This window comes from Elephas maximus, chromosome 6 (genome assembly GCF_024166365.1).
Source record: "Elephas maximus indicus isolate mEleMax1 chromosome 6, mEleMax1 primary haplotype, whole genome shotgun sequence".
NCBI classification, from domain to species: domain Eukaryota; kingdom Metazoa; phylum Chordata; class Mammalia; order Proboscidea; family Elephantidae; genus Elephas; species Elephas maximus.
In genome coordinates, this window is record NC_064824.1 from 101,205,667 (window position 1) to 101,232,305 (window position 26,639).

Consider the following 26,639-nt stretch of genomic DNA (forward strand, 5'->3'; position numbering starts at 1 on the left):
GATGGAGTTATGACATGTATAAATACACAGTTGAGATAATATGTTATTTACATTTAATATTCTGATTTTTCCAATTTAACAGTACGTCATGGACATGTCCCATGACAATTTTTTGGTAAATACCATTTTAATGGCATTTAAAAATTATTTTATTGTGGTAAATACATATACAACAAAACATGTGCCAATTAAAGACTTTTTACATGTACAATTCAGTGTGGATGGAAGCATTTTAACAGCTAGGGCAAGACATTGCAGCACTAGCAATAAAATTTCATCCTTGCTGTGGCAATCTTGAAAGCACGTGTCTCAACAAAGCCTCCACCAGTCTGGAGCTCTCAGTGACTACAATGAGCAGAGTCCATGTAGTAGATGCTGTGGTGAGCTCCTCAGATCCATCCTTAAGGACTGAAGCACTCTTTCTCCCAACTGCTGGAAATGTTGGTGGCTGACAGCTGTCAGCTGGGTCCTTCTTTGAGAACTGCTCTTGGCTAAAGAGAGCCATCTCCCTCAAAGTCACATTCCTTCACTGGGTTTAGCTCACACTGAATTACTGGCTGATGTGGGGGTATAAAGACCTGACATCCTGCCTCAGTTTAGGACTATACTGAAGGGCCACCCCAGTTCCAGACCTCCCTGCAGGATTGGCTGAAGCCTCTGTTATAACTGTATTGCAGTTCCACTTCTCCTTCTGCAGGATCCTGCTTCCCTCAATTCCCACAGTGGTTGTTCTTGAGAGCTTTACCCAACAAACTTCCTGCATGCAAATCTTAGTTTCTTGAGCCATTTAACCCTATGGACCAGTTCTGTTCTGTAACACATGGGGTCACTATGAGTAGGAATTGACTCTAAGGCAATGTGTTTGGTTGTTGGTGTTTTTCTAGTGAAACTGATTTGTGATAGCTCCCTGATGATTTGTATCCAACGTGTAGCATGTACGAGAAATAAATCTTTGTTGTAACAAACTGCTAAAATATGGGAGATATTGTTATAACCTAGCCAGCCCTGCTGGCACAATGGTTAAAGCATTCAACTGCTAACCAAAATGTGGGCTGTTGGAACCCACCAGCCGCTCCGTGGCAGAAAGATGTGGCAGTCTGCCTCCTTAAAAGATTTACAGCCTTGGAAAGCTTATGGGGCAGTTCTACTCTGTTTTATAGGGTCCTTGTAAGTCCGAAAGGACTGACTGGCAGTGCTGGTTTTGTTGTTGTTGAATGCCTTTCTTATCTTAACAGACAGGTCCACTGCCAAGTTCTAATTCTCTATGTTCTTTCTTGCTGTGAGATATTACAAGGAGCAGCAAGAGAAGAACGTTGCTTATCTAGTTATTTATTAATCATGTATTTTTTCATTTTTTTTTCACTTTCTAGGACCCTTTCCTTTTTCCCATATAGTTTACCAGACATTTATGACATGTATAAGGGTGCTTACTGTTTCTTAGAAAATTTTTTATATAAGTAAAAATTGAATAATCAAGTACTTGATCCCAGGTTAAGGAAGAAACTCAGTATACTGTACTACCAATTAATGAACTTTCTGCACCTCTAACATACAAATATCTCTGAATGTTAGATCTCATTTCTTGAAAGTCAAGTGGTGAAACAATACCACTTTCTTGCTTTAGGCCTTTTGGGCAAAATGAAATAGAGTAGTAATGCTAAGCAATCAAAGCCTATGCTCCTTCTCTCCCACCCCCTTTTTTTTTAAAAGGGGTTTTACTGTACAGAAACATATCTCTTTCTGCCCGAAATGTAAACAGTATAAAAATATTTCAACTTAAGAGTCTGAGAATTCTGGGTTGGCATTATTACATCCCCTAATTATAGATTTTTAGTATGATAACAGCAACCAGTTTAAGGAGTGTGGAGATTTATTTACATCAAGTTCAGAGAAAGAGATAAGAGACCTGAATAAGTAAAGAGTAGGCCTTCAGAAGCGATCTATGAATGCATCCTTTGAACTGCCCTTAGCCACAATGAAAGACCAGCAAAACCAGCCTTCAGAATAACCCTTTGCTTTAAGTGGGGGAGGGAAAGGCTAGAATTCATTTCTAAGATTGCCCTCCCGACGAATTTTCCACTTTGCAGCTGAGTATTAAACACAGACTTCCGATCATGGCGCCACGCACGTCACCTTCTCCCCACTTCCTAGCAATATCCCACCCAAGTCGGCCTGATCTCGCAGGGGTGTGTAAGGGCCGCAAGGGCAGCCCCTCCTCTATCCTCGTTGCTTGGGTACCAACAGACTTGCAAATCAGAAAAACAGACCAGACAGATCCTTTCTGGATCCAGGGAAGCTGCTCTACAAAGGCGGCGGGGGGTGGGGGGTGGGGGTGGGGGATGCTTCTCATCTCCTCGGGTACGAAGACTTGCCTCCACTCTAACCTGAGGCAGCATCTTCCCACCGCAGTCATGCTCTCGCAAGGCCCCGAGCTTTTGTGAATGAAGGCCCACCCTCAGAGCAGTGGAAACCGCACTGCAGAGACAGCCATGCACGTACAGCCGGATGCTTTATAGGAATTTTAAAAGAAAGCGCTTCCTTTCTGGCTTCACATCCTTCCAAATGTTCAATATTCCTGTTAGTTAAGAAGGGCGAAGAGAATTGGTGCTAAAAGAAAGCAGGATACCAGTAAGAGCAAAAACATCTATTTAGGGGTGGTCTCTCCAGTTCCGGCTTTTGTGTGAGTCAGTGAGGGGAACCCGGAGAGGCCAAGGTCTCCGGTTCTGGGAAAGGCGGGTCCGTCTGGATTCTTTGGGCTATGGAATGGCAGGCTCTGGCCCCTTAAACAATGGGGCGGTTCTGCCCCTAGAGGCTTTACTCCAAGAGTCCGGGAGGAGATCGCGACGCCCCAGGGGCTCGGAAGAGTTTGCCGAACGCGGGACAAAAGGTGTGGCCGCCATCTCTAAAACATATTCACAAATCCCAAGTCATCCACATACGGTAGCTATGCGTATGTGGAGGAGAAAAGCCATTGCTGCCCACCGCGGGCTGCCGGCCGCAACCGTCCCTCAGCTATTCACGGGCGAGACTCGCGGGGCGAGGACCTCGGAGTCCACCTCAGCTAGTCCGGGAGCGATGGGCGGGGCTGGGCGGAGCCGCGAGGGCGCAGGCGCAGTGCGGGCCTAGTGGCGCCGCCGCCCGCGCTGCACCACAGGCGGGAGACAAACAGGGCTGGGCAGAGCCGGAGACTTAGGAGGAGGAGGAGGAGGCGGTGGTGCTGGCGGCGGCGGCGGCGGCGGGGGCGGGGCGACTCCACTGACCGGGAGCGCCGCAGACTGGCAGCTGCGGCGACTCCCCCCTTTGTGTCTGGTCTGTTCGAGCCACTGGAAGTGCTTCCCGGAGGGGTGCAGGGTGTCTCGCCGCCTCTGCCTACCCCTCCCCAGCCACCTACGTCCGCCTTCCCGCCGCCCCCCGCCCTCGGCCCGCGACGCCGGAGCTCCGCCTGGAGCCCAGAGCTGCGGGAGAACGAGGCGGCGGCGGCGGCGGCGGCTTCCTAGGGGGGTTGCAATTCGCCCACAAGAACCACTGAGGGGAGAAGAGGCTTTCATGGTGGAATCTACCTCACGCAAGATCGAGCGGCAGGAATAGACTGGAGGAAGGGAGAGGAACGCACCCGCGAAGGTGAGAAGAGGCAGCCTCTCGGCCCCTCCCCTCTGCTCCCGTCTCGAAGCCCTCACAGCGCCGCCGGCCGGCCCCTCCCCTCCCCGCTTCCCGTCGCCCCTCGGCCCTCCGGCCCGGCCCTGCCGGAGCCTCGCAGTTTTGTTCCGCGAAGGCGTGAAGGCTGTGGGTTTGTCCATGGAGGCAAGCACCTTTTTCGATCATCCAGCCGAGGAGGAGGATTTGTTGTTCTCGAGATCCGAGTGAAGGAAGCACCGAAGCGAAACTTAAAAAAGAATCCTGCCTGCCCTCCCGAAGCTGCGGGCGATGCGACTCGCGCCGCCGGGCGCCGCCGCCGCCCGCCCGGCTTCGCCCTTGCCGGTGGTCGGGAACTTGTTCTGATCCTCGGCGCCCGCGTCGAATCCCCGCCCTCCCCTGCACCCTGGATATGTTTTCTCTCCGACCTGGATCTTTTTTTGATATTGTGAAACTACGAGGGGAATAATTGCGGGGATTTCTTCTCGGCCCCCTGCTTCCCCCCGGACATGCCTTCAGTTTGGGGGGCCGAGGCACCCCGTCCTAGGCGAGTGACCCCCCCCAGCCGCGAGGGAGGAAGATGAAGGCAATTTCTGCAGCGGAACGAAAGCTCTGCGGCTAGGTCCTCTCATCTGCCATTAGTCCTTTCAGACCGCACTGTAATCCGGGCTGGAGAAGTCAGACGAGAGCGAATACGCCTCCCGGCCCGGTTTCTCCGCCCGAAGTCACTTGCCCGATTCCTTTTCTTTGCCCGCCTGCTTCTTGGCTGGCCCAGGGATGACTTCCTCGCTGCGGCGGCCGTGGCGGGTGCCCTCGCTGCTGCTGTGGGCCGTCCTGCTGGTCAGCACTGCGGCCGGTGAGTAGCCCCGGCTGGCACGTCCCGGCCGCCTCCCCTGCTGGCGGGAGGGGCAGCCCGCAGAGGCCGCTCGGAGTCCGGGAGGGCCAGCAGCCAGGGGCCTGCGCGCCTTCCCGTTCCTTCCCGGCGGAGAGCCTTTACTGTTTTCCTGTGGTTTCCGAGCCCCACTCCCATATTCCCCACCCCCTCCCCCACCGGTTTAAAAAAAAAAAAAACACATATTGGGTGTGGTATCTTGACATTTTTAGCTGTGAGGTAATGCAAGGATTAAAAGTAATATTTTAATCACTAGTGAACAGTGCTTAGTATAAAATCTTTGGAAACTGAGCTGTAGGTTTTTTTTTTTTCTAAAATAGGCGGATTTGGTTCACGGTAGGAAGAACAACTATAGAAGACACACTTGAACCTTTATCACTGTTTGGGAATCAGATCACTGGGAATCCATGTAACTTTCGTTACTTAAAAATGTTACAGAATGGATAGAATAAATGTTGAGGAAGCCAGAACTGTGATACATTGTATACATGTATCTTAATACATTGGATAATACTGGAACTATGTTATCATTAGCATTGTTTTGGTCCAAAGTATTTAATTATATGCCCATTTTGTCAGTCTGGACACTTGTATTTTACATGCTTTTGGAATTATTATTGGGAACAGAAGCATTCCTGGCATCCGTTGGCTTTCCTGAGACAACTTTGGCCTGACATCAGACTTCTAGGAGATTTGAGTCCTGAAAGTTCTTTGACATTTTAGTGAAAGCTTAAAGGGAAATGGTAGTCATCCTTTCCTTTGAATATTTTCTTCTTAGTTCTTAGATATCTTAGAAAAAACTTCATGTTCTGTTTGCAGTTAAGAACATGTAATTCTTAAGTTTGGTTTATGATGGCTGAAGAGATTATGCATTTAAAAATGAGTAAAGGACCTGACAGTTTTCCAGTTTTCTTTTTGTAAGTGTTTAATTTGTACACTCAATAAATTTCTCATTGCTGTATTAGACACAGGGTTACTTGCTTATTTTCATTTTAGCAGTCTGCACTGGGAAAAGACTGAATTTGAAGTTACTTTTTGCTTTTGATATTGTTGATTGCTATCTTTATGATAAATCTATAGTTGTGTTAAAATAGAACTTCTGAACTGAATGTATTTTGAAACTTTATTTAAACTCTTAATCATCACAATTCCTTTTGGGATAAAAATACATGATTTTTCTCTTATTTTCTTTATATTGCTAGCTATTTAATATCTCTAGCTGTAAGCCATGTGGTTTATGTAAAATATGAAGCGTTAAAGGCCTTAAACTTAAGCAGTCGTTCTGTGAGCACAAATCTCAGAGAATAGAGACTTTTCAATGTTCTTGTTATTTTTGACCTTTTTAAACTGTAGAGTCTCATTTATAGTGATATGCTTATCATTTTGTGGTCAGAACTGATAAAATTAAGATAAAAACCACTGACTTAAAAATCAATATAATTTCTATTTGGTAAATGAAATATTCTTAGAATTGTGACCCTTAAAAGGGTTGAATTAAAAGAATCACTGCTTAAGAGTGATTTTAGTCTTCTTTTTTCTTTAGTATTGCATTGCAACAGATGTGAAAATTTGTGAAGCTGGATTTCAGAGCTATAACAATTACGGATAGTATTTATTGAGCACTTGCTATACACCATCAACTGTTTTAATAGCTTCACATATATTTTCTTATTTGATCCTCATGACAGGTTATTATTATTATGCCCCTTTTACAGAGAGAGTGAGGTACAAAGGATTTAAGTTACCACACAGTAAGTTCTTGAGCCTACATCCTTTTTTTTTTTTTTTAAAGAATTATAGTTAAAAAAAGAAAAAAAGAATTACGACCAGAGGAACAACTAATCTGGTTAAAATTTAAGTTCAATATCCACCTTGCAGAGAATGCATAGAGTGAAGCAAGAGTAGAATCAGTGGGATGTGTTTCTAGGGAGATGGCTGCGGTTGTTCAGGCAAGAAATTGCTGGTTTAGATTAGGGTATGGTGCCATCGTCATTATCGTCACCTCATTAGCCAGAAACCTCTGGAAATAAGATAAACTCTAGATGCTCTAACCTGACTCTGATATGTTTAAGCAGGGAACAAAAAGGAAGGGGTGCAGGCTATTGGAAAGATAGAAACTACAGAATCCAGGGAAGATTAACAGCTAAGTCTCAGGAAGGGCGAGACTAGGACAGCTCTGGAAGCCTCATCTGCAGGATTTGCAGATGTTCTCTTGAGCTAGCTGTCAGCAAGGCAAGCCACAGAGTATAGTTATGGCTGTGTTGAAGACTCACCCCTGAGTAATGGGGGCCCACCCTAAAGAAAGGGAAACTGGGTATTCATCTGTGCTATTCAGCATTTTCTATGGCACCAAGTGTGTGATAGGTTTACTGTACCCTGTAATGGTAGAAAGAGTAGGCATAATTTTTATAGTATCCTCGCTAAAGCATCCTTATAAGATGAGGCCCAGCCCTGTTTCCTTTGAACTTTTGATTAATATAACCTGCATCCGTAACTACCACATTGATGATAACAACTCTTCACTCTAACTGGAAACGTGAGCTAGAGAGTGCCTTCACCAGATCGGCCTTCAAAAAGAAGCAGGTACACTTGACAGGATCTAGGTACAGCATTACCCATGCAAATGTCATGGTTCTGAATGTGGAACCTTGCTTTGCCTGTCATTGGGATGGCTAGTGCAGCTTCATGAAATTTAAGAAGATTGGAGAGGGCCTGTGTGGATTTGGGATTCATAGATTCAGTGATGGAACCAGACAGGTGCAAATAGTGCTGCTGAACAGGAAAATAATACTAGAAGACTGACTGATACCATATCCCTCTTTTGGGGAGGGGGAGTATGGATACTCCTCTATTTATTTTGAATCCTTCTTTTCCACTTGTTCTATCTAGTTCTTGGGCTCTTTAATTCAGCTGGTATGCAAAAAATAAAAATTTATGAAAAATAAGATGTGCTTGTTTGGTTTACAAATAAATCCTTAATTTTAACAAAATATACTACAGGTATTATTTAAAGGTCAGCTTATATAATGCATTTGAAATAATTCACTTGACTAGGTTTCAACTTGCATGTAGCTCTGTAGGAACATATATATTGTCTAAAGTGAGATTCATCTAGTTAGTGTTCTTGGGCAGTTAGTGAGGAACCGGAAGTTTACTAATCTTTAATTTTGTATTTCTCAAAGTGTGGGCACTGCAACAGAATCATCTGGAGTGATTCTGAGTCCTAACATCTAGACACACTGAATGGATTCTCGGGGACTTCTATTTAAAAAAAAAAAAGCAAAAAAACTTTCAACCTGAAAGATTCTTGGGCAAGTTTGAGAACTACTGTCTTATATAGTCAGTCCTGATTGTTTGAATTTCTTAAATACGGTGATTCAGTCAACTTTTGCTGCATAATAATTGGCAACCACAAAATCTTAGTGGCATACAACAGTATATATGCATGATTCTGCTCCAAGTGTCTCGTTCTGGGACCCAGGCTAGAGGGAAGGGTAGCATTTATCTGGCAGAACCTTTTCTCATGGCAGTGGCACACATGCAAGAGGGCAGGCTCAACCCCACCAGCACACTTCAAGACTCTGTTTCTCTATCATCCCACAGACCAAAGCAAGTCATATGGCCAAGCCGAAATACAAGGAGTAGTGAGGTTTGCCCTTAATCAGGCCATGCAGTATATGGATGTATAATATTGTTTCAGGGGAAGTGAAGAATTGGGGCCTTCAGTCTACCATATGTGGTCAGGAAGATCCTCCAGGAGGAGGGCTACTCTTAACTACTTGAAGGGCCAAACTCTTTTATTTATTTTCTTGTTCTTTAGGTGGAAGTTGACAGAGCAAATTAGTTTCTCATTAAACAATTAATACACAAATTGTTTTGTGACATTGGTTGCCAACCCCATGATGTGTCAGCAGTCTCCCCTTATCTACCTTGGGTTCCCCATTTCCATTCATCCAGTTTTCCTGTCCCTTCCTGCCTTCTTGTCTTTGCTTTTGGGTTGGTGTGCCTATTTAGTCTCACATACATGGTTGAACTACGTGTGTTACTGTTTGTTTTATAAGCCTGTCTAATCTTTGTCTGAAGGTTAACCTCAGGAGTGACTTTAGTACTGAGTTAAAAGGGTGTCCAGGGGCCATACTCTCAGATTTTCTCCAGTCTGTCAGACCAGTTAAGTCTGGTCTTTTTTTTGTGTGTGTGTGAGTTTGAATTTTGTTCTATATTTTCCCTCCCTGCTCTGTACAGGACCCTGTATTGTGATCTCTGAGAAGTCAGTGGTGGAAAACAGGCACCACCTAGTTGTCCTGGACTTAGTCTGGTACGAACTCTTGATTAGGTCTTTGCATAAAAATCATAGGAACCTTACTTAGTCTGTACAAAAGCTGTCCGGTGTGTGGGCTGTGGTGGCAGTTGTATTCGTGTTGGTGTGTGTATGAAATGAGGGAAAAGAGATATCTAATCCATACAAGGATAACACTTTTCCATCATTAAAGGCCAGCTTTAACAGTGAAAGACAAGAAGTTGAATATTAATTTCTAATTGGTAAATTTTAATTAGAAAAAGTGTAAAGTCATTGTAAATCAGCTAATACGACTTATTTTGATACTCATATATTGCCTTGCCATTGAATATCAGTTTTATGTATTCACGTTGTCTTCCCAACTTATAATGGCTTCTAGAAGACAAGGTTCACGTCTTAAATTGTTTTTGAACTCTACCGTATTGCACATAGAATATGTTAAGAAATACTTAGTGAAAGAGGAATAAGAAGGAATTGAAGCCAGGAAATATTCTAGGATTGCTTACTGACTCAAACGACTTATTAGTAGCTTATTTTTTCTTTGTCCCAGTTTCTTTAACTATAACGCAGTTTAAGTCATGGTGGAAAGATCATTTTCCTAAGAGTTAATGAGACCTGGATTTGGTATGATTCTGTGCAAATGTTACTTAACATAGTTTTCTCAGTTGTAAAATGTGGAGTTGGACTAGAACGTGTTTGAAATGCAGATTCCTGGACCCTGTCTCAGATTCACTGAATCCAAATATCTGGACACAGAGTCTTGGAATCTGCATTTTAAGCAAACACTCCAGGTAAATTTTATGTACCCAAAAGTTTGATAACTGCTGAATCTGTGATATCTTTTGATTCTCAGGTTCCATGACTTTGTTTCTACTTTTCGTGCTAATTGTAAACTACTCTGGATATTTTACTCAGTCAACATTGAGACCAAACTTTTAGGTCGTGTTTTAAGCAATTACCCAAAATCTTTTTCTTTTTTTTTTTTTTTTTTTAAATTTCTTTGTTGTACTTCGGATGAAGCTTTACAGAACAAACTAGTTTCTAATTAAACAGTACACACATTGTTTTATGGCATTGGTTAAAAACCCCATGACATGTCAACACTCTCCGTTTCTCAACCTTGGGTTCCCTATTACCAGCTTTCCTGTCCCCTCCTGCCTTCTAGTCTTTGCCCCAGGGGCTGGTGTGCCCCTTTAGTCTTTTTTTTTTTTTTATAATAACTTTTATTAAGCTTCAAGTGAACATTTACAAATCCAATCAGTCTGTCACATATAAGTTTACATACATCTCACTCCCTACTCCCACTTACTCTCCCCGTCTTGAGTCAGCCCTTTCAGTCTCTCCTTTCTTGACAATTTTGCCGGCTTCCCTCTCTCTCTATCCTCCCATCCCCCCTCCAGACAAGAGTTGCCAACACAATCTCAAGTGTACACCTGATATAATTAGCTCACTCTTCATCAGCGTCTCTCTCCCACCCGCTGACCAGTCCCTTTCATGTCTGATGAGTTGTCTTCAGGGATGGTTCCTGTCCTGTGTCAACAGAAGGTCTGGAGAGCATGACCGCCGGGATTCCTCCAGTCTCAGTCAGACCATTAAGTTTGGTCTTCTTATGAGAATTTGGGGTCTGCATCCCACTGCTCTCCTGCTCCCTCAGGGGTCCTCTGCTGAGCTCCCTGTCAGGGCAGTCATCGATTGTGGCCGGGCACCAACTAGTTCTTCTGGTCTCAGGATGATGTAGGTCTCTGGTTCATGTGGCCCTTTCTGTCTCTTGGGCTCTTAGTTGTCATGTGGGCTTGGTGTTCTTCATTTTCCTTTGCTCCAGGTGGGTTGAGACCAATTGCTGCATCTTAGATGGCTGCTTGTTAGCATTTAAGACCCCAGACGCCACATTTCAAAGTGGGATGCAGAATGATTTCATAATAGAATTATTTTGCCAATTGACTTAGAAGTCCCCGCAAACCATGTTAATCTTTTTCTTTTTTATAATGGACACAATTTTTTTTTCTTGACTGTTCTTAGTCTTAAAAGTGATATGTTATTTAATGAAAAATACTTTGTTCATGCAGTATTTGCATACGTTAATTTAGTTTGTATTTTTATTTGGGCCATTTATTTTCTTCCTCGTTCTGCCAAAAAAAAAAAAATTGCTTGTTAGTTAAAAAAAAGTGGCTTTACTTTTAGTAAATTTGAGTAAGTATTGTGGAGAAAGTATAGATAAAGAGATTAGTGCTAAACTAAATTAGACTTGAAGATATTGTTTTGATTTTAGTTACAAGTTAATATTCCATGGAACCATCCAGAAGGAAAATCGCATATATTACATTCTTCTCCACTGAAGAAGAATTGTATTCTGATTTGATTGATGTCTGCTGGAAAAAAGTAAATATGGATGCTATTATGAATTTTGACTAACTTGCACATCACTTAGACTTCTTGAAGAGACTGTCATATTATCAAACTATTTTTCCTTCGAGTTAAATGATCTAGTCTTTACATATCTTTTCCGAACCAGTGAAGATGACTTGGGTAGAATTTTGAGTGTAATAGACTTGAGTCATTTTTTTTAAACCTTTTTTTTTTTTTTTGGTCTGTGAGATGAATGTGACAGCTGACTACTAGATTGTGAGAATATATGTAATTTATGTATACTCTTTGTGGGGTTAGAAACAAACCTGTAAATAAATGACATCAACATTTTATAACATATTGCCTTATCAGAACTATTAATAACTTAAAAACATATTGCATGCCTTTAATTGCATATGATACAGTAAGTGTTTGACTAAAAGCGTTTCAGACAAAGTTTATATTTCAATGAATAACCACAAATATACACCCACTGGAGCAGCAGGAAAGGTAGGGGAGCCTTAAGAAATAGTTAAAATGTGGTAGGAGAACTGAAGTATCCAGTCAACAATAATCTATTAGTGCTTCTTTTGTACAGGGTTCTTTTTAAAGTGTTATAGGGGGATACAAAGGAAAATAAGAAGGGTTGCCTCCTACTCCCACACCATCACCCCTCACCATCTCATGCCATGCCAAAACTAAACCAAACCCGTTGCCGTCGAGTGGATTCTGACTCATAGCGTCCTTATAGGACTGAATAGAACTGCCCCATAGTGTTTCCACAGAGCAGCTCGTAAATTCGAACTGCCGATCTTTTGATTAGCAGCCAGACGCTTAAACACTGCACCACCGGGGCCCTCTCATGCCATAAGCCTGAGTATATCGCTTTCTGAAACAGATGTTAGATTTCATGCTATTTGAATCAAAGGTGGGTACTTTGTAAACCTTTAGCATTATATAATTTCTTCCCTTTACTCACCTTTAGGGTGAGAAACTCCTCTAGGTATTCTGTAACACAGCAAAAGAAACATGTCCCTGAGTGTCTTCTAGCTGACCTCCACTCTCCTTTTGTATCTTTTTTCTCTGCCAGCCTTTTTTTTTTTAATTGTTGATGAAAATATGCACAGCAAAACCAATTCAACAATTTCTACAAGTATAGGACAGTGACATTGATTACATTCTTGAAGTTCTGCAACCCTTCTCATCCCCTTTTTCTGAATTGTTCCTCCTCCCCCATTGACACAGACTCTTTGCCCCCTAAGTTTCCTGTCTAACTTTTCAAGTTGCTGTTGTCAATTTGATCCCATATAGATACATTTTATAGCTGATGATATATATTGAATTAGGACAACAAAAGCGTTATAGAAAAAGTTAGGGATATGACATTCTTTAATGAAAATTTAAGAATATAATTAAATATGAGTATCATTAGACTAAACTTTAGATAGAAAGTTAAGAAGGTTAGACATCCTCTACAATCCTGTCTCTTTTATTCATTTGTTTAGAAGCCTTTTAAAAATAAATAATGCCAAGATTAGTTTTAGCTCAGCCTTTGACCTAGTTATTATACATTCCAAATCAATGAGGTCCAATTAATGACATTAAATATTTTTTTATTGTGTTTTCTGTGAAAGTTTACACAGTAAATTAAGTTCTCATTTGACAGTTACTTTACAGTTTGTTCAGTGACGTTAGTTACATTTTTCACAATGAGTCAACATTCTCTTTTATCATGTTCTATATGTTCTGCTTCCGGTTCTCTAGTTTCCCCGCCCCCTTTTTTTCTCATCTTTGCTTTAGAGTAATTGTTGACCTTTTAGTCTTACATAGGTTTTTTTAAATAGAAGCCTGTACTCCAAGTAATGACATTTAACTTTTTTTGGTGACATTTTAACTTTAGGTTAGTATTTTTTTAAGATTTGGTTGACTCTGTTCTTTTTGTTTATTGTTAATGAAGATAATTTATTAATGATACAGTGATTTTTATTGATTTAACCGTTCCTAGTCTGAAAAGTTGAGAAAATAACTGGTTACTTAATTTTACTTTATAGTATGTAGGTTATGAAAGAGGATTTTGATGGTTATACTTTAAATTATAATTAAACCTTTAAAAATAACTTAAAGATTTTTGTTAGTAGATATTTTATTTCTTTTTCAATGAGATAAACTGAAAAATAGCTTTTGTTATGGTACACATGAAGTATGATAATTTTTATCAATTTGCCAGTCCTAAATAACCTATTAGGAATGTTTTGGGAATTTTTGTTGTGCCCTACAGATATTATTTAGATAGGATTTGGCATATGGTAATCTCTGTGTAGTAAATCATGAGTTTTGTTTTCTGTGTTTTCATTTCCTGTTTCACAATTCTACTAGTTGGCAGGATTAGGCAATTTTGATTTTTTTTTTCCCTTTGATTAAAAAAAAGTTTAAAGCATCTAAGGAATAATTTTGTATTTGAATCCTTGTCATAACATACTCCATTGGAGAGCATTTTTGATCAGAGATCAGTTGCTGAAAATGAAGAGAAATTTACTGTCCTTTAAAATTTTGTTATTTATAATATTTTTTCTTACAGCCACCTTTGCTCTTACAAATTCATTTTTTTTTAGTTTACTGATAATTTTGTTTTTTGTGTTACTCTTTCCTCTGTTTTCATATTTATAATTAGAGTTTTCAGTGTTCTTTTACTACCTTCCTATTCTTTTAGAAATAAATACCAGAGATAAACACTTAGAAAAAAAGTATGGATGTTCTTTGAGCAGCACATCTAATAGACTCAGAGGAATTTCATTACCTAAAGAACTATAGGAATTTCTCACTCTTTATCAGTGAAGCGTAATATCATTTTCTGGAAAGCCAGAGCAGTGTGATAATTTAGCATCCTTTTCTATCCAGGCACAACAAGGTATGCTTTTGAAGGTAGCAGATGTGACTTAACTAGAAAAAATAAACTCCTGTTTTCCTATATGTTGAAACGTGAAACATGTAAAAGTGTTGCAGGATCATCTATAGAGTCCCGTCAGAAAATTTCCTCTTTTGAAGTAATTGTCAGAGTGACTGGGGTCTTGTGGATGACCATTTAATTTCTGGAGTAAATATTTCTGTAAATATCTACGTATCAATGATGACCATAGAGATTTTGTAAAGCTCCTTTTTAAAGGTTATTCTTTTTTGACATATCAAGGAATCTGCATCAGATAAGATAAAGATCCACTCTGAGTCTTCTGCATCTGATTATTTTCTGTATTTTCTTTTTACATATTCATTACTTCTTTGCATTAATAAGCTTTTTCCTTATTTAGTCATGATACAGTTAAAGACTGACATATCCTTCCATACTAGTTTTTTTTTTTTTTTTACCATTATGCATTTTAGTTTTATATAATTTTATTTGGAGTATTGAATATTTGGCAGATAAGGAGGGAAAATATGAAATATGAAAAATGTTATTTTTCTCTCAGTGCATTGTTGCATGTAAAAATATAGCAAATGAAAGCTATAGTAAACCTATTTTGCGTATTGATATTATTGGCCAATCAGATACAAGTCCTATGTCAGCATTTTAAAGTGCTTGTTACAGTGAGGTAAAAGAGAACAAAATAAATCTTATTAATACTTTTTTAGATGTATCAGAATTTTTGCATGAAATCTTCTGATTAACTTTTTCACCTATGTAAAATCCTTTTAGGATATTTTTTAACGGTGGAAAGCTCAACAACATTACGATTCTTGAGTTTTATGTTTTCTTTTTTGTGAATATGTATACAGCGAAACACGATCCCATTCAACAGTTTCTGTAATGTTCAGTGACATTGGTTACATTCTTTACATTGTGTGAACATTCGTATTATTTCCTTTCTAGTTGTTTCACTTCCATTAATGTAGTCCACTGCCCCTCAAACTTCTCATCTATGCATTAGATTAACTGTTGTCCAGTTGGTCTCACATAAATAATTTTTTAAAAAAGTGCAGTACTCAGGGGTGACATTCCTTACTTTTTGAGCTAACCTGCTGTTTAGTTAAAAGGTGACTTCAGAGGAAGTTTTATGTTCTTGATAACATTTTCCCTTACTAGTCCCTTAATACTGTTCTCTCCATTGAATTCCGGAGGTATTTTAAGACCATACTACTCATTTAAACAAACAAACAAAAAACCCCGTTGACGTAGGGTTGATTCTGACTCACAGTGACCTTATATAGGACAGAGTAGAACTGCCTTATATTGTTTCCAAGGAGTGGCTGGTGGATTCGAACTGCTGATCTATTTGGTTAGCAGCTAAGGTTTTAACCACTGCATCACCAGGGCACCCACTACTTATTTAGGGGCTTTGTATGTCACTAACGGAAACCCTGGTGGCATAGTGGTTAAGAGCCACGGCATTAACCAAAAGGTTGGCAGTTCAGATCCACCAGGAGCTCCTTGGAAACTGTATGGGGCAATTTTACTCTGTCCTGTAGAGCCTCTATGAGTTGGAATCGACTCGAGGGCAGTGGGTTTGGTTTTGGTATGTCCCCCAAAATGTTATCTTTTTAATTTTGTTGTTTTATTTCCCCAATCATATTTATAAATCCTTTAAAGAAGGGTAGTTTTTGTATACCCTCTTCTTAGCAGAGATCAGAAGCACCTGGAGGGCTTGTTGAAACAGATTGCTAGGCCCCACCCATAGAATTTCTGATTCTAGAGGTCTGGGGTGGAGTCCAGGTGGTGCATTTGTTAATTACTTGCCTGCTAACCAAAAGGTCAGGGTTCAAACCCATCAGCCACTCTGTGGGAGAAAGGTGTGGCAGTCTGCTTCCCTAAAGATTTACAGCTTTGGAAACCCTGTGGGGAGCAGTACTACTCTGTCCTGTAAAGTCAATATGAGTGGGAATCTACTACAGGGCAATGGGTTGGGTTTGGCTAGGTCTGGGGTGGGGCTTAAAAATTTGCATTTCTAGTAAGTTCCCAGGAGATGTTAAATAGTGTTGGTTGGAGTTCTACACTTTAAAAACCATGGCCGTAATAAATGTCTTTTGAATGACGTTGGTTGAACTAACACATATTGGTTATGGATGCTGTTCTTAAAAACGTCTCGCATAACTCTGGAGATTTTTATGAAGGCCTTTGAAAAGTACTGGCTTATTTCGTGTAGTCCGTGGACTAGCAGCATCAGTATCACCTGGGAACTTGTTAGAAATGCAAATTATTGTGCCCCACTCTAGACCTTTAAAAAATTACTGTGGTAAAATACATAACATAAAATTTGCCATTTTAACCATTTTGAAGAATACAGTTTAGTAGCATTAATTATTATATTTACCACATTGTGCAACCATCACCACTATTTCCAAAACGCTTTCATCACCTCAAACGGGAACTCTATCCATTAAGCAATAATTCCTCACTCCCCCCTCCCTCCAGCCCCAGTAACCTCTAGGCTATTTTCTGTCTCTGTGAATTTGCATATTCTAGATATTTTGTGTATGGAATCATACAGTATTTGCCCTTTTGTGTCTGGTGTATTTTGGTTAGCATAACATTCTTTTTGTTGTTGCAGCATAATATTCTTGAGGTTCATCCAAGTTGTAGCAATATTAGTATTTCATTCCTTTTTATGGCTGAATAATATTCCATTGTATGTATATGCCACATTTTTGTTTATCCATTCACCTGTTAATGGACACTTGGGGTGTTTCCACATCCTAGACCTTTTGAATCAAAAATTGTAAGTGGAGAGGGTAGGGGAAGGGCTCAGTAATAATGTGTTTTAACAAGCCCTCCAGATGATTTTGATCCATTTTAAAGTTTGAGAAGCACTGTTTTAGACAGTTTGGAGCCTTATCTTTAATCTGAGTTGTGTATCAGAATCATTTGGGGGCTTATACCACATAGATGTGTCTGGCCTGACTCCTACTCCAAAGGAATGAAATGATTCATCAGGTCTTGTGGGGTTGGAACTTGTGACTATTAAAAAGACTCCCCAGGTGATTCTAAAAGGTAACTTCAGTTATTAGCCACCACTTTATTGCTTTTGAAATATGTCAACAGGTCCTATTTTGGGAATGCTGGAATGGCTCTGTAAGTATTTCAGACTCTATTTGAATTATTCTACCATCTTTTTTCGTATGAGTAGTCTTTCTTATATAAGAGATACAAGATTTGTTTGCATGTATGGGAGGTGAGAGAAATATATGAATTTTTTTCTTTATAGGAGCTCATATATATTCCTATAGGTAAGGTGTTCCTAAATCACTTAAAATATGTTACCTGGACCAGACTTTTCAACTTAATATTCACCATGTTTGAACCCTAACTAGAGATGCATTCTTAAAAAAATTAAGAAGACTGTTAACATGATTTGTTGGGAGATGGAGCTTGGAAGTTGGGAGGCAGGGTTGAGAGGGAGTTTTTTTTTTTTTTTTTTTTAATTCTGTTGCATTTTAGGTGAAAGTTTACAACGAAAATTAGTTTCTTATTCACAAATTTATTCACAGATTGTTTTGTGACATTGGTTGCAATCCCTGCAACATGTCAGCACTCTTCCTCTTTCCCTTTATGCCCTGGGTTCCCCGTGTCCATCCAGGTTTCCTGTCCCTTTCTGCCTTCTCCTCTTTGCTTTTGGGCAGGTGTTGCCCATTTGGTCTCATATACTTGATTGAACTAAGAAGCACGTGTTGTTGAGAGGGAGCCTTCACTGTATGCTTTTTCGTACCTTTTGAATATTGGAACATGTGAAAGTATTACTCATTTAAAAAAAGACATCAAATTAAAACAAGAAAATTTTAAATAGTTACATTTTCCTTATAAATGATGTTGTTGTTAGTTGCCATCAATTTTGACTGAAAAAATGGTGCCAAGTGTAAAATTGGTGTGGCAGGGAGCCTGACCTCTTCTAACTTCATGATGGAGAGAGATAATCAACAGCCCAAGGCTGATTGCTGTGAGGTGGAGGTTCAGACATACCTCCGCCCTCTGACCTTTTTACCAATTGTGACACCAGCGGTCCCTCCCCCGGCACACTCTACTTCTCTGCTGGGTTTGATAATTCATTGCAGCGGCCACACAGAACTCGCAGACCATACGCGGATTTTATTAGGGAAGTAACAGGTTATATTTCAGAATCGGGACCATTCAGGATACAGTTCTTTAGTCAGACAGCTTCTCCACCGTGCCTACAGGCAGGCCTCTCCCTGGCCCTAGGCCCTCTCGGCCCCTCGACCTCTTGGACTGGCCTGGCCTCTGTCCTGCTTGGACAAGTGTTACAAAGCTCTTTAGCTCCACCGATAAGTACCCAGAGGCACCCCACTTCTCCAGTAAGCCTCAGCCCAAAGGTGCTCAGCTCTGTAGCTTTGTGGGTCGGCAAGCGTAGCACCTCCGAGAAGTGCCTTGAGGTACCCCACTCCTCTAGCAAGCCTTCTGCCTGAAGGCATTTAGCTTTTTCATGCCGTAGGACAAGAAGCCCACCATGCCATCTCCTGCAGGTCTCCTGGTTCTGCTGCCCTGCTGCAGCTGTTTCTCTTGCCATCTTCTGTTACAACTCTCTCTCTCTCTCTGTGTCTTGGGTCTAGGAGGTTCTCAGTGCAGGGATCCTGGGTCCAAAGGATGCACTCTGCTCCTTTGGAGTTCTTTTTTGGTGATAATAAGGTCTCTGTCCACCTCTGGGATGGCTAATTTGAAGCCTAGTGGGATGGCAAAACTGACTATCCTCTTGTTAGGGTTCCATAAACCTTATTTGCATGGTCCCACCCCCATAAGGTTACCACGCACCTTATTTGTATTATTAACAAGCTATCTAACCCCATTGGTGGGCCAACAGCACCTTATTTGTGTTGTCCCACTCTGTCATTTGGTGGGAGTTGTAAGACCATGGGAAGAAAGGCCATATAAAAGCTATCCATTACACTGCACCAACTTATGGTGACCCCATGTGAGCAGAGTAGAACTTCTTCATAGGATTTTCTAGGCTGTAAAGCAGATCGTCAGGCCTGTTTTCTCAGGCACTTTCAGGTGGGTTCTAATCGCCAACCTTTTGCTTAGTAGTTGCATGCTTAACTGTGCTACCCAGGGACTCCTTTCAAAAATCATGCATAGAGGAAAAAGTAACTTTACAATGGAGAAACCTGGCAAACACTAACTTGGCCAGGTAATCAAAGTTAACACCTATGATAGTAATACATACTATCAACATGGTAAGTCATGTTGATAGTATGTATTACTGATATGTGGGCGAATGGCACTTCACCTCTGTAGTTTTCCTCCCAAAAGCTCACAACCCCAGTCTAATCATGAGAAAAACATTAGTCTCCCACTGAGAGGTATTCTACAAAACACCTGACTCTAGTATTCCTCAGAAATGTCAGTGTCATCAGAAACAAGGAAAGTCTAAAAAACTGTCACAGTCCAGTGGAGCCTAAAGAGACATGATGATTAAATTTAAGGTGATATCTTGGAACAGAAAAATGACATTAGGCAAAAACTAGTGAAATCCAAATAAAATGTGGAGCTTAGTTGATTCCTTAGTTGTAACAAATCTACCAGAGTAATGTAGGACGTTAACAGTAGGGGAAACCCAGGTGAGGGGTATATGGAAACTCTGTACTATCTTTGCAGCTTTTCTGTAAAACAAATACTATTTTAAAATTAAAAAATTATGAAAAGTACAAACAAGAAGGAAAATAAAAAAATTCATAATTCTGCCCACCTGGATATTAGGACCATTAATACTTTGATTTTCTTTTAAACCCTTTTCCACGCACACGTAGACGCACATTTTAAAATGATACCACACTGTTTATATGTGTGTGTATGCACATGTATATATTGTTATAACTTTGAAACTTGCTTTTTTTCTGGTGATATCCTGTAACTAGATCTACATTTACTGTGTTTTCCCATTATCCTCTAAACAGAATGATCAGTACTACTATTTTATTCATCCTGCAGACAAGCAAATGGAGTACATGGAAGACCTGGGATTCAAGCTTAGGCCTCTGTGCTTCCAAAGCAAAGCGTTCATATAATATTTACAGTGTTAGCTGGAAGTATAAAATATTTAGAATATTTTAGGCATCTGAAAATCTTTTTGATATTTTAATTTTTCAGGAATAATGGCCCAGACAGAACTATGTCTTCACTATAGCCTCTTATTTTTTTGTAAATGGCAGCAGGTGTTTCAGGTTTTATTTTTGTGTGTAACATTCGAGTGTTGGTAGATAATAAAAGTTTTCATTGAAGACTAGGAGTTTCATTTTTGGAAAAGAGCACCAGTTAGATCAGAAGAGAGATGACATTTAGTTGAGGATAGGTTTTTAATGTTTCCATCTGTTGTTAGTGATTAGAACCCCTAGGGGCCAGTCTAGTGTGAAGAGTAACATTTTATGTGTAGTTGCTACACAAAGAACTCTATTGTGGTGATAAGAAAGGCAAGATTAAAACCATACTAAACCCGTTGCCATCAAGTCTTTTCCAATTCAAGAGATGAATTTATTCATGGTACTTATTGATGTAGAGTTTTACATGGGAGATCATTTTTTGCGGGGGGATACTTAATTATTTTTTCCTTTGGGTAAGCCAGTGTGTTAGCTTGATTAATGGTTATCAAGAATGTTAATCTGTAAATTCGGTATAGCCTTTAGCACCAACTTTTTCATTTATTCAGCTGTTCTTTAGGAATCATTATTTTGCCCATTTACTTACATTTTACACATCTGTCAGTTTGCCCTACTGTGGTGGCTTGCATGTTGCTGTGATACTGGAAGCTTTGCCACTGGTATTTCAAATACCAGCAGGATTACCTTTGGTGGACAGGTTTCAGTGGAACTTCTAGACTAAGACAGATCAGAAGGAAAGACCTGGCAGTCAACTTTTAAAAAAAATGGGCAGTGAAAACCTTATGAATAGCAGCAGAATGTCGTATGATAGTGCCGGAAGATGAACCCCTCAGATTGGAAGGCACTCAAAATACAACTAGGAGAGAACTGTGTTAAAGTAGAGTCGACCTTAATGACGTGGATGGGGTCAAGCTTTCAGGACCTTCATTTGCTGATGTGGCATGACTCAAAATGAGAAGAAACAGCTGCAAACATCCATTAATAATCGGAACATAGACTGTGTGATATATGAGTCTAGGAAAATTGGAAGTCGTCAAAAATGAAATGAAAAGCATAAAGATTGATATTCTAGGCATTAGTTTTTATGGGTTTTAGTGAGCTGAAATAGACTAGAAAAATCAAACCCATTGCCACTGGTCGATTCCAACTTAAACAACCCTAGAGGAAACCCTGGCGGCATAGTGGTTAAGTGCTACGGCTGCTAACCAAAGAGATGGCAGTTCGAATCCGCCAGGTGCTCCTTCGAAACTGTGGGCAGTTCTACTCTGTCCAGTAGGGTAGCTATGAGTTGGAATCGACCCGACGGTACTGGGTTTGGCTTTGGTTTTTTGGTATAGGACAGAGTAGAACTGCCCTATAGGGTTTCCAAGGAGTGCCTGGTGGATTTGAACTGCTGACCTTTTGGTTAGCAGCCGAACATTTAACCACTGTGCCATCAGACAATCATATGGTCTACTATGCCAGGAATGACAAATTGAAGAGAAATGGCACCATGCATATTGTTAAAAAGAACATTTTAAGATCTACCCTGAAGTACTTTGTCAGTGATAGGATAATACTCATACACTTACAAGGAAGTTAATAATAGTTAATATAACTGTTATTCAAATTTACATACCAACCACTAAGGCCAAAGACTGAGAAATTGAAGATTTTTACCAACTTCTGCAGTCTGAAATTGACCTAACATGCAATCAAGATGCGTTGATAATTACTGGTGATTGGAATGCAGAAGCTGAAAATGAAGAAGAAGGATTGGTAGTTTGAAAATATGACCTTGGTGATAGGAATGATGCCAGAGATAGCGTGATAGAATTTTGTAAGACCAACGATGTCTTCGTTGCAAATACCTTTTTTCAGCAACATAAACAGTGACTCTATACTTGGAACTCACCAAATGGAATACATAGGAATCAAGTCGACTACATCTATGGAAAGAGATGATGGAAACTCAAATATCGTCAGTCAGAACAAGACCAGGGGCCATCCTCAGAGCAGACCATCAGTTGCTCGCATGCAAGTTCAAATCAAAGCTGAAGAGAATTAAAACAAGTCCCCAAGAGCCAAAATACAACTCTGAGTATATTCCACCTGAATTTGGAGACCATCTTAAGAATAGATTTGATGCACTGAACATTAATGACTGGAGACCAGATGAATTGTGGAAAAACATAAGGACATCATATTCAAAGAAAACAAAAGGTCGTTAGAAAGACAGAAAAGAAAAAGGGACCAAAATGGACATCTGAAGAGACTCTGAAACTTGCTCTTGACATAGAGTAGCTAAAGCAGATAGAAGAAATGGTGAATAGAAGATTTCAAAGGGTGGCTCTAGAAGACACAGTAAAATATTATAATGAAGTGTGCAAAGACCTGGAGTTAGAAAACCAAAAGGGAAGAACGCAGTTGGCATTTTTTAAGCTGAAAGAACTCAAGAAAAAAATTCAAGCCTTGAGTTACACTTTTGAAGGATTCTGTGGGCAAAATATTGAATGACCCAGGAAGCCTCAAAAGCAGATGGAGGAAATACACTTGGTTGACGTTCAGCCACTTTAGGAGGTAGCTTATGATCAAGAGCTGATGGTATTGAAGGAAGAAGCCCAAGCTGCACTGAAAGCATTGGCAAAAAACAAGGCTTCAGGAATTGATGGAATACCAGTTGAGATGTTTCAATAAATGGATGCAGCACTGGAAGCTCTCTTCTCTGCCAAGAAATGTGGAAGACAGCTACTTGGTCAGCTGACTGGAAGAGATCTGTATTTGTGTACGTTCCAAAGGTGATCCAACAGAATGTGGAAATTATTGAATAACATCATTAATATCACCAAAACCAACCAAACCAAACCCACTGCCGTCGAGTCGATTATGACTCATAGCAACCCTACACTCAAGTAAAATTTTGCTGAAGATCATTCAAAATTGGTTGCAGCAGTACATCAGCAGGGAACTGCCAGAAATTCAAGCCTGATTCAGAAGAGGATGTGGCTCAAGGGATATCACTGCTGATGTCCCATGGATCTTGGCTGAAAGCAGAGAATACCAGAAAGATGTTTACCTGATCTTTGACTACGCCAGGGTATTCAACTATGTGAACCGTAACAAGTTATGGATAACGTTGTGAAGAATGGGAATTCCAGAACATTTAATCATGCTCATGAGGAACCTATACATAAACCAAGAGACAGTCATTTGAACAGAACAAGGGGATACTGCATGTTTTAAAATCAAGAAAAGTGTATGTCAGGGTTGCCTCCTTTCACCATACTTATTCAGTCTGTATGCTGAGCAAATAATCCAAGAAGCTGGACTATATGAAGAGGAACGAGGCATCAGGATTGGAGGAAGACTCATTAGCAGCCTGTGATATGCAGATGATACAACCTTGCTTGCTGAAAGTGAAGAGGACTTGAAGCACTTAACTGATGAAGATCAAAGACTACAGCCTTTGGTATGGATTATGTCTCAAGATAAAGCAATCCTCACAAATGAACTATAAGCAACATTATGATAAACGGAGAAAAGATTGACGTCAAAGATTTCATTTTACTTGGATCCATGGTCAATGCCCATGGAAGCAGCAGTCAGGAAATCAAATGACATATTGCATTGAGCAAATCTGCAAAAGACCTCTTTAAAGTGTTAAAAAGTAAAGATGTCACGTTATGGGCTGAGGTATGCCTGACCCAAGTCATGATATTTTGAATTGTCTTATGCATGCAAAAACTGGAAAATGAGTAAGGAAGACTGAAGAATTGATGCCTTCAAATTCTGGTTTTGGTGAAGAGTATTAAATATACCATGGACTGCCAGAAGAATGAACAAGACTGTCTTGGGAGGAACACAGCCCGAGTGTTCCTTGGAAGCGAGGATGGCGAGACTTCATCTCATGTACTTTAGAAATGTTACCAGGAGGGACCAGTCCCTGGAGAAGGATATCATGCTTCGTAAAGTAGAGGGTCAATGAAAAAGAGGAAGACCCTCGATGAGATGGATTGACACAGTGGCTGCAGTGATGGGCTCAGATGTAACAGTGGTTGTGAGGATGGTACAGGACTGACAGTATTTCATTCTATTGTACATAGGGTCTCTATGAGTTGGAACTGACTTAGTGGCACCTAACAACAGCAGCATGAGAAATTCAGTTTTACTGGTTCCTTGCTGCTATCCCCCTTTTAAAAGCAACACAGTAGTCTTATATTTGTACTACATCCTACCCTAAGCAGTAGGCCCTCTGTTCTTTTCACTCTGCAAATGAAAATAGATTAAATTCAGTAACTGGAAATAGATTAAATTCTAGTTATGTGTAATTAAAAGTCAGTGTTTTAAGGCATGGTATATGGAAGTATATCAATTAGGATAAATCCAAAACCAAACCCGTTGCTGTCGAGTTGATATATTCATATACTCTATATCGGTCAGGATAGGCTAGGTTATTCTAAAACAATGGTTATTTCTTTTCTTTCTTATTGTGCATTAAGTGAAAGTTTACAATTCAAATCAGTTTCTCATACAAAAACTTATACACACATTATTATGTGACCCTAGTTGCTCTCCCTGTAATGTGACAGCACACTCCTCTTCTCCACCCTCTATTTCCCATGTCCATTCAACCAGCTCCTGTCCCCCTCTGCCTTGTCATCTTGCCTCCAGACAGGAGCGGTCGACATAGTCTCATATGTCTACTTGAGCTAAGAAGCATACTCCTTACCAATATCATTTTTCTGAAGAGTTGGCTTTGGGAATGGTTTTGGTTTTGGGCTAACAGAATCTGGGGGCCACGTCCTCTGGAGTCCCTTCATTTTCAATCAGACCATTAAGTCTGGTCTTCCTACTAGAATTTGAGATCTGCATCTCACTATTCTCCTGTTCCATCAGGGATTCTCTGTTGTGTTCCTCGTCAGGGCAGTCATTGGTGGTAGCCAGGTACCATCTAGTTCTTCCGGTCTCAGGCTGATGGCGTCTCTGGTTTATATGGCCCCTTCTGTCTCTTGGGCTCATATTTTCCTTGTGTCTTTGGTGTTCTTCATTCTCCCTTGGTCCAGGTGGGTTGAGACCAATTGATGGCATCTTAGATGGCCATTTGCTAGCTTTTAAGATCCAAAATGCCACTAACCAAAGTGGGATGCAGAACATTTTCTGAATACACTTTGTTATGCCAATTGACCTGGATGTTCCCTGAAACCATGGTCCACAGACACCCGCCCCTGCTAGTCTGTCCCTTGAAGTGTTTGGTTGTATTCAGAAAACTTATTAGCTTTTGGATTAGTCCACTTGTGCTGACTTCCTGTGTATTGTGTGTTGTCCTTCCCTTCACCTAAAATAATTCTTGTTTACTGTCTAGTTAGTCGATACATCTCTCTATCCTTCCCCACCTTTGTATCCATCAAATAATGTTTTCTTCTGTGTTTAAATCTTTTCTTGAGTTCTTATAATAGTGGTCTCATACAATATTTGTCCTTTTGCAACTGACTAATTTCACTCAGCATAATGCCTTCCAGATTCATCCATGTTATGAGATGGTTCACGAATTCGTGGTGGTTCTTTACTGTTGCATAGCATTCCATTGTGTGAAGATACCATAATTTGTTTATCCGTTCATCCGTTGATAGGCACCTTGGTTGTTTCCATCTTTTTGCTATTGTGAACAGTGCTGCAGTTAACATGGATGTGCATGTATCTATTTGTGTGAGGGCTCTTATTCTTCTAGGATATATTCCAAGAAGTGGGATTGCTGGATCATATTATGGTAGTTTTATTTCTAGCTTTTTAAGGAAGTGCCAAATCGATTTCCAAAGTGGTTGTACCATTTTAAATTCTCACCAGCACTGTATAAGTGTTCCAATCTCTCCACAACCTGTCCAACAATTATTGTTTTTTTTTTTTGGATTAACGCTAGCCTTGTAGAGGTGAGATGGAATCTCATTGTAGTTTCGATGTGCATTTCTCTAATGGCTAATGATCATGAGCATTTCCTCATGTATCTGTTAGCTACCTGAGTGTCTTCTTAAATGAAGTGCCTGCTCATATCCTTAGCCCATTTTTTAAATTGGATTATTTGTCTTTTTGTTGTTGAGTTTTTGCAGTGTTATGAAGATTTTAGAGATCAGACGCTGATTGGAAATGTCATAGCTAAAAACTTTTTCCCAGTCTGTAGGTAATCTTTTTACTCTTTTGGTGAAGTCTTTGGATGAGCATAAGTGTTTGATTTTTAGGAGCTCCCAGTTATCTAGTGTCCCTTCTGGTTGTGCATTGTTAGTAATGTTTTGTATACTATTTATGTCATATATTAGGGCTCCTAGCATTGTCCCTATTTTTTCTTCCATGATCTTTATTGTTCTAGATTTTGTATTTAGGTCTTTGACCCATTTTGAGTTAGTT

The 26,639-nt window shown here is 40.2% G+C and overlaps 1 protein-coding gene across 3 annotated transcripts in view; it reads left to right on the forward strand.

Moving 5' to 3' along the window:
* Positions 1 to 3,302: 3,302 nt before the first annotated feature.
* BMPR2 (bone morphogenetic protein receptor type 2) overlaps positions 3,303 to 26,639 on the forward strand; it is a 150,920-nt gene continuing 127,583 nt past the window's right edge. For 2 of the 3 annotated variants that reach the window (XM_049887888.1, XM_049887885.1), the window contains exon 1: positions 4,419 to 4,489. Coding sequence is in view for 1 of the 3 variants with exons in the window: in XM_049887886.1 (XP_049743843.1) it covers positions 4,411 to 4,489 (79 nt within the window). In the remaining 2 variants the exon portion in view is untranslated. Of the gene's footprint in view, positions 4,490 to 26,639 lie in introns of all 3 variants that reach the window. The other variant, XM_049887886.1, reaches the window with a different exon arrangement.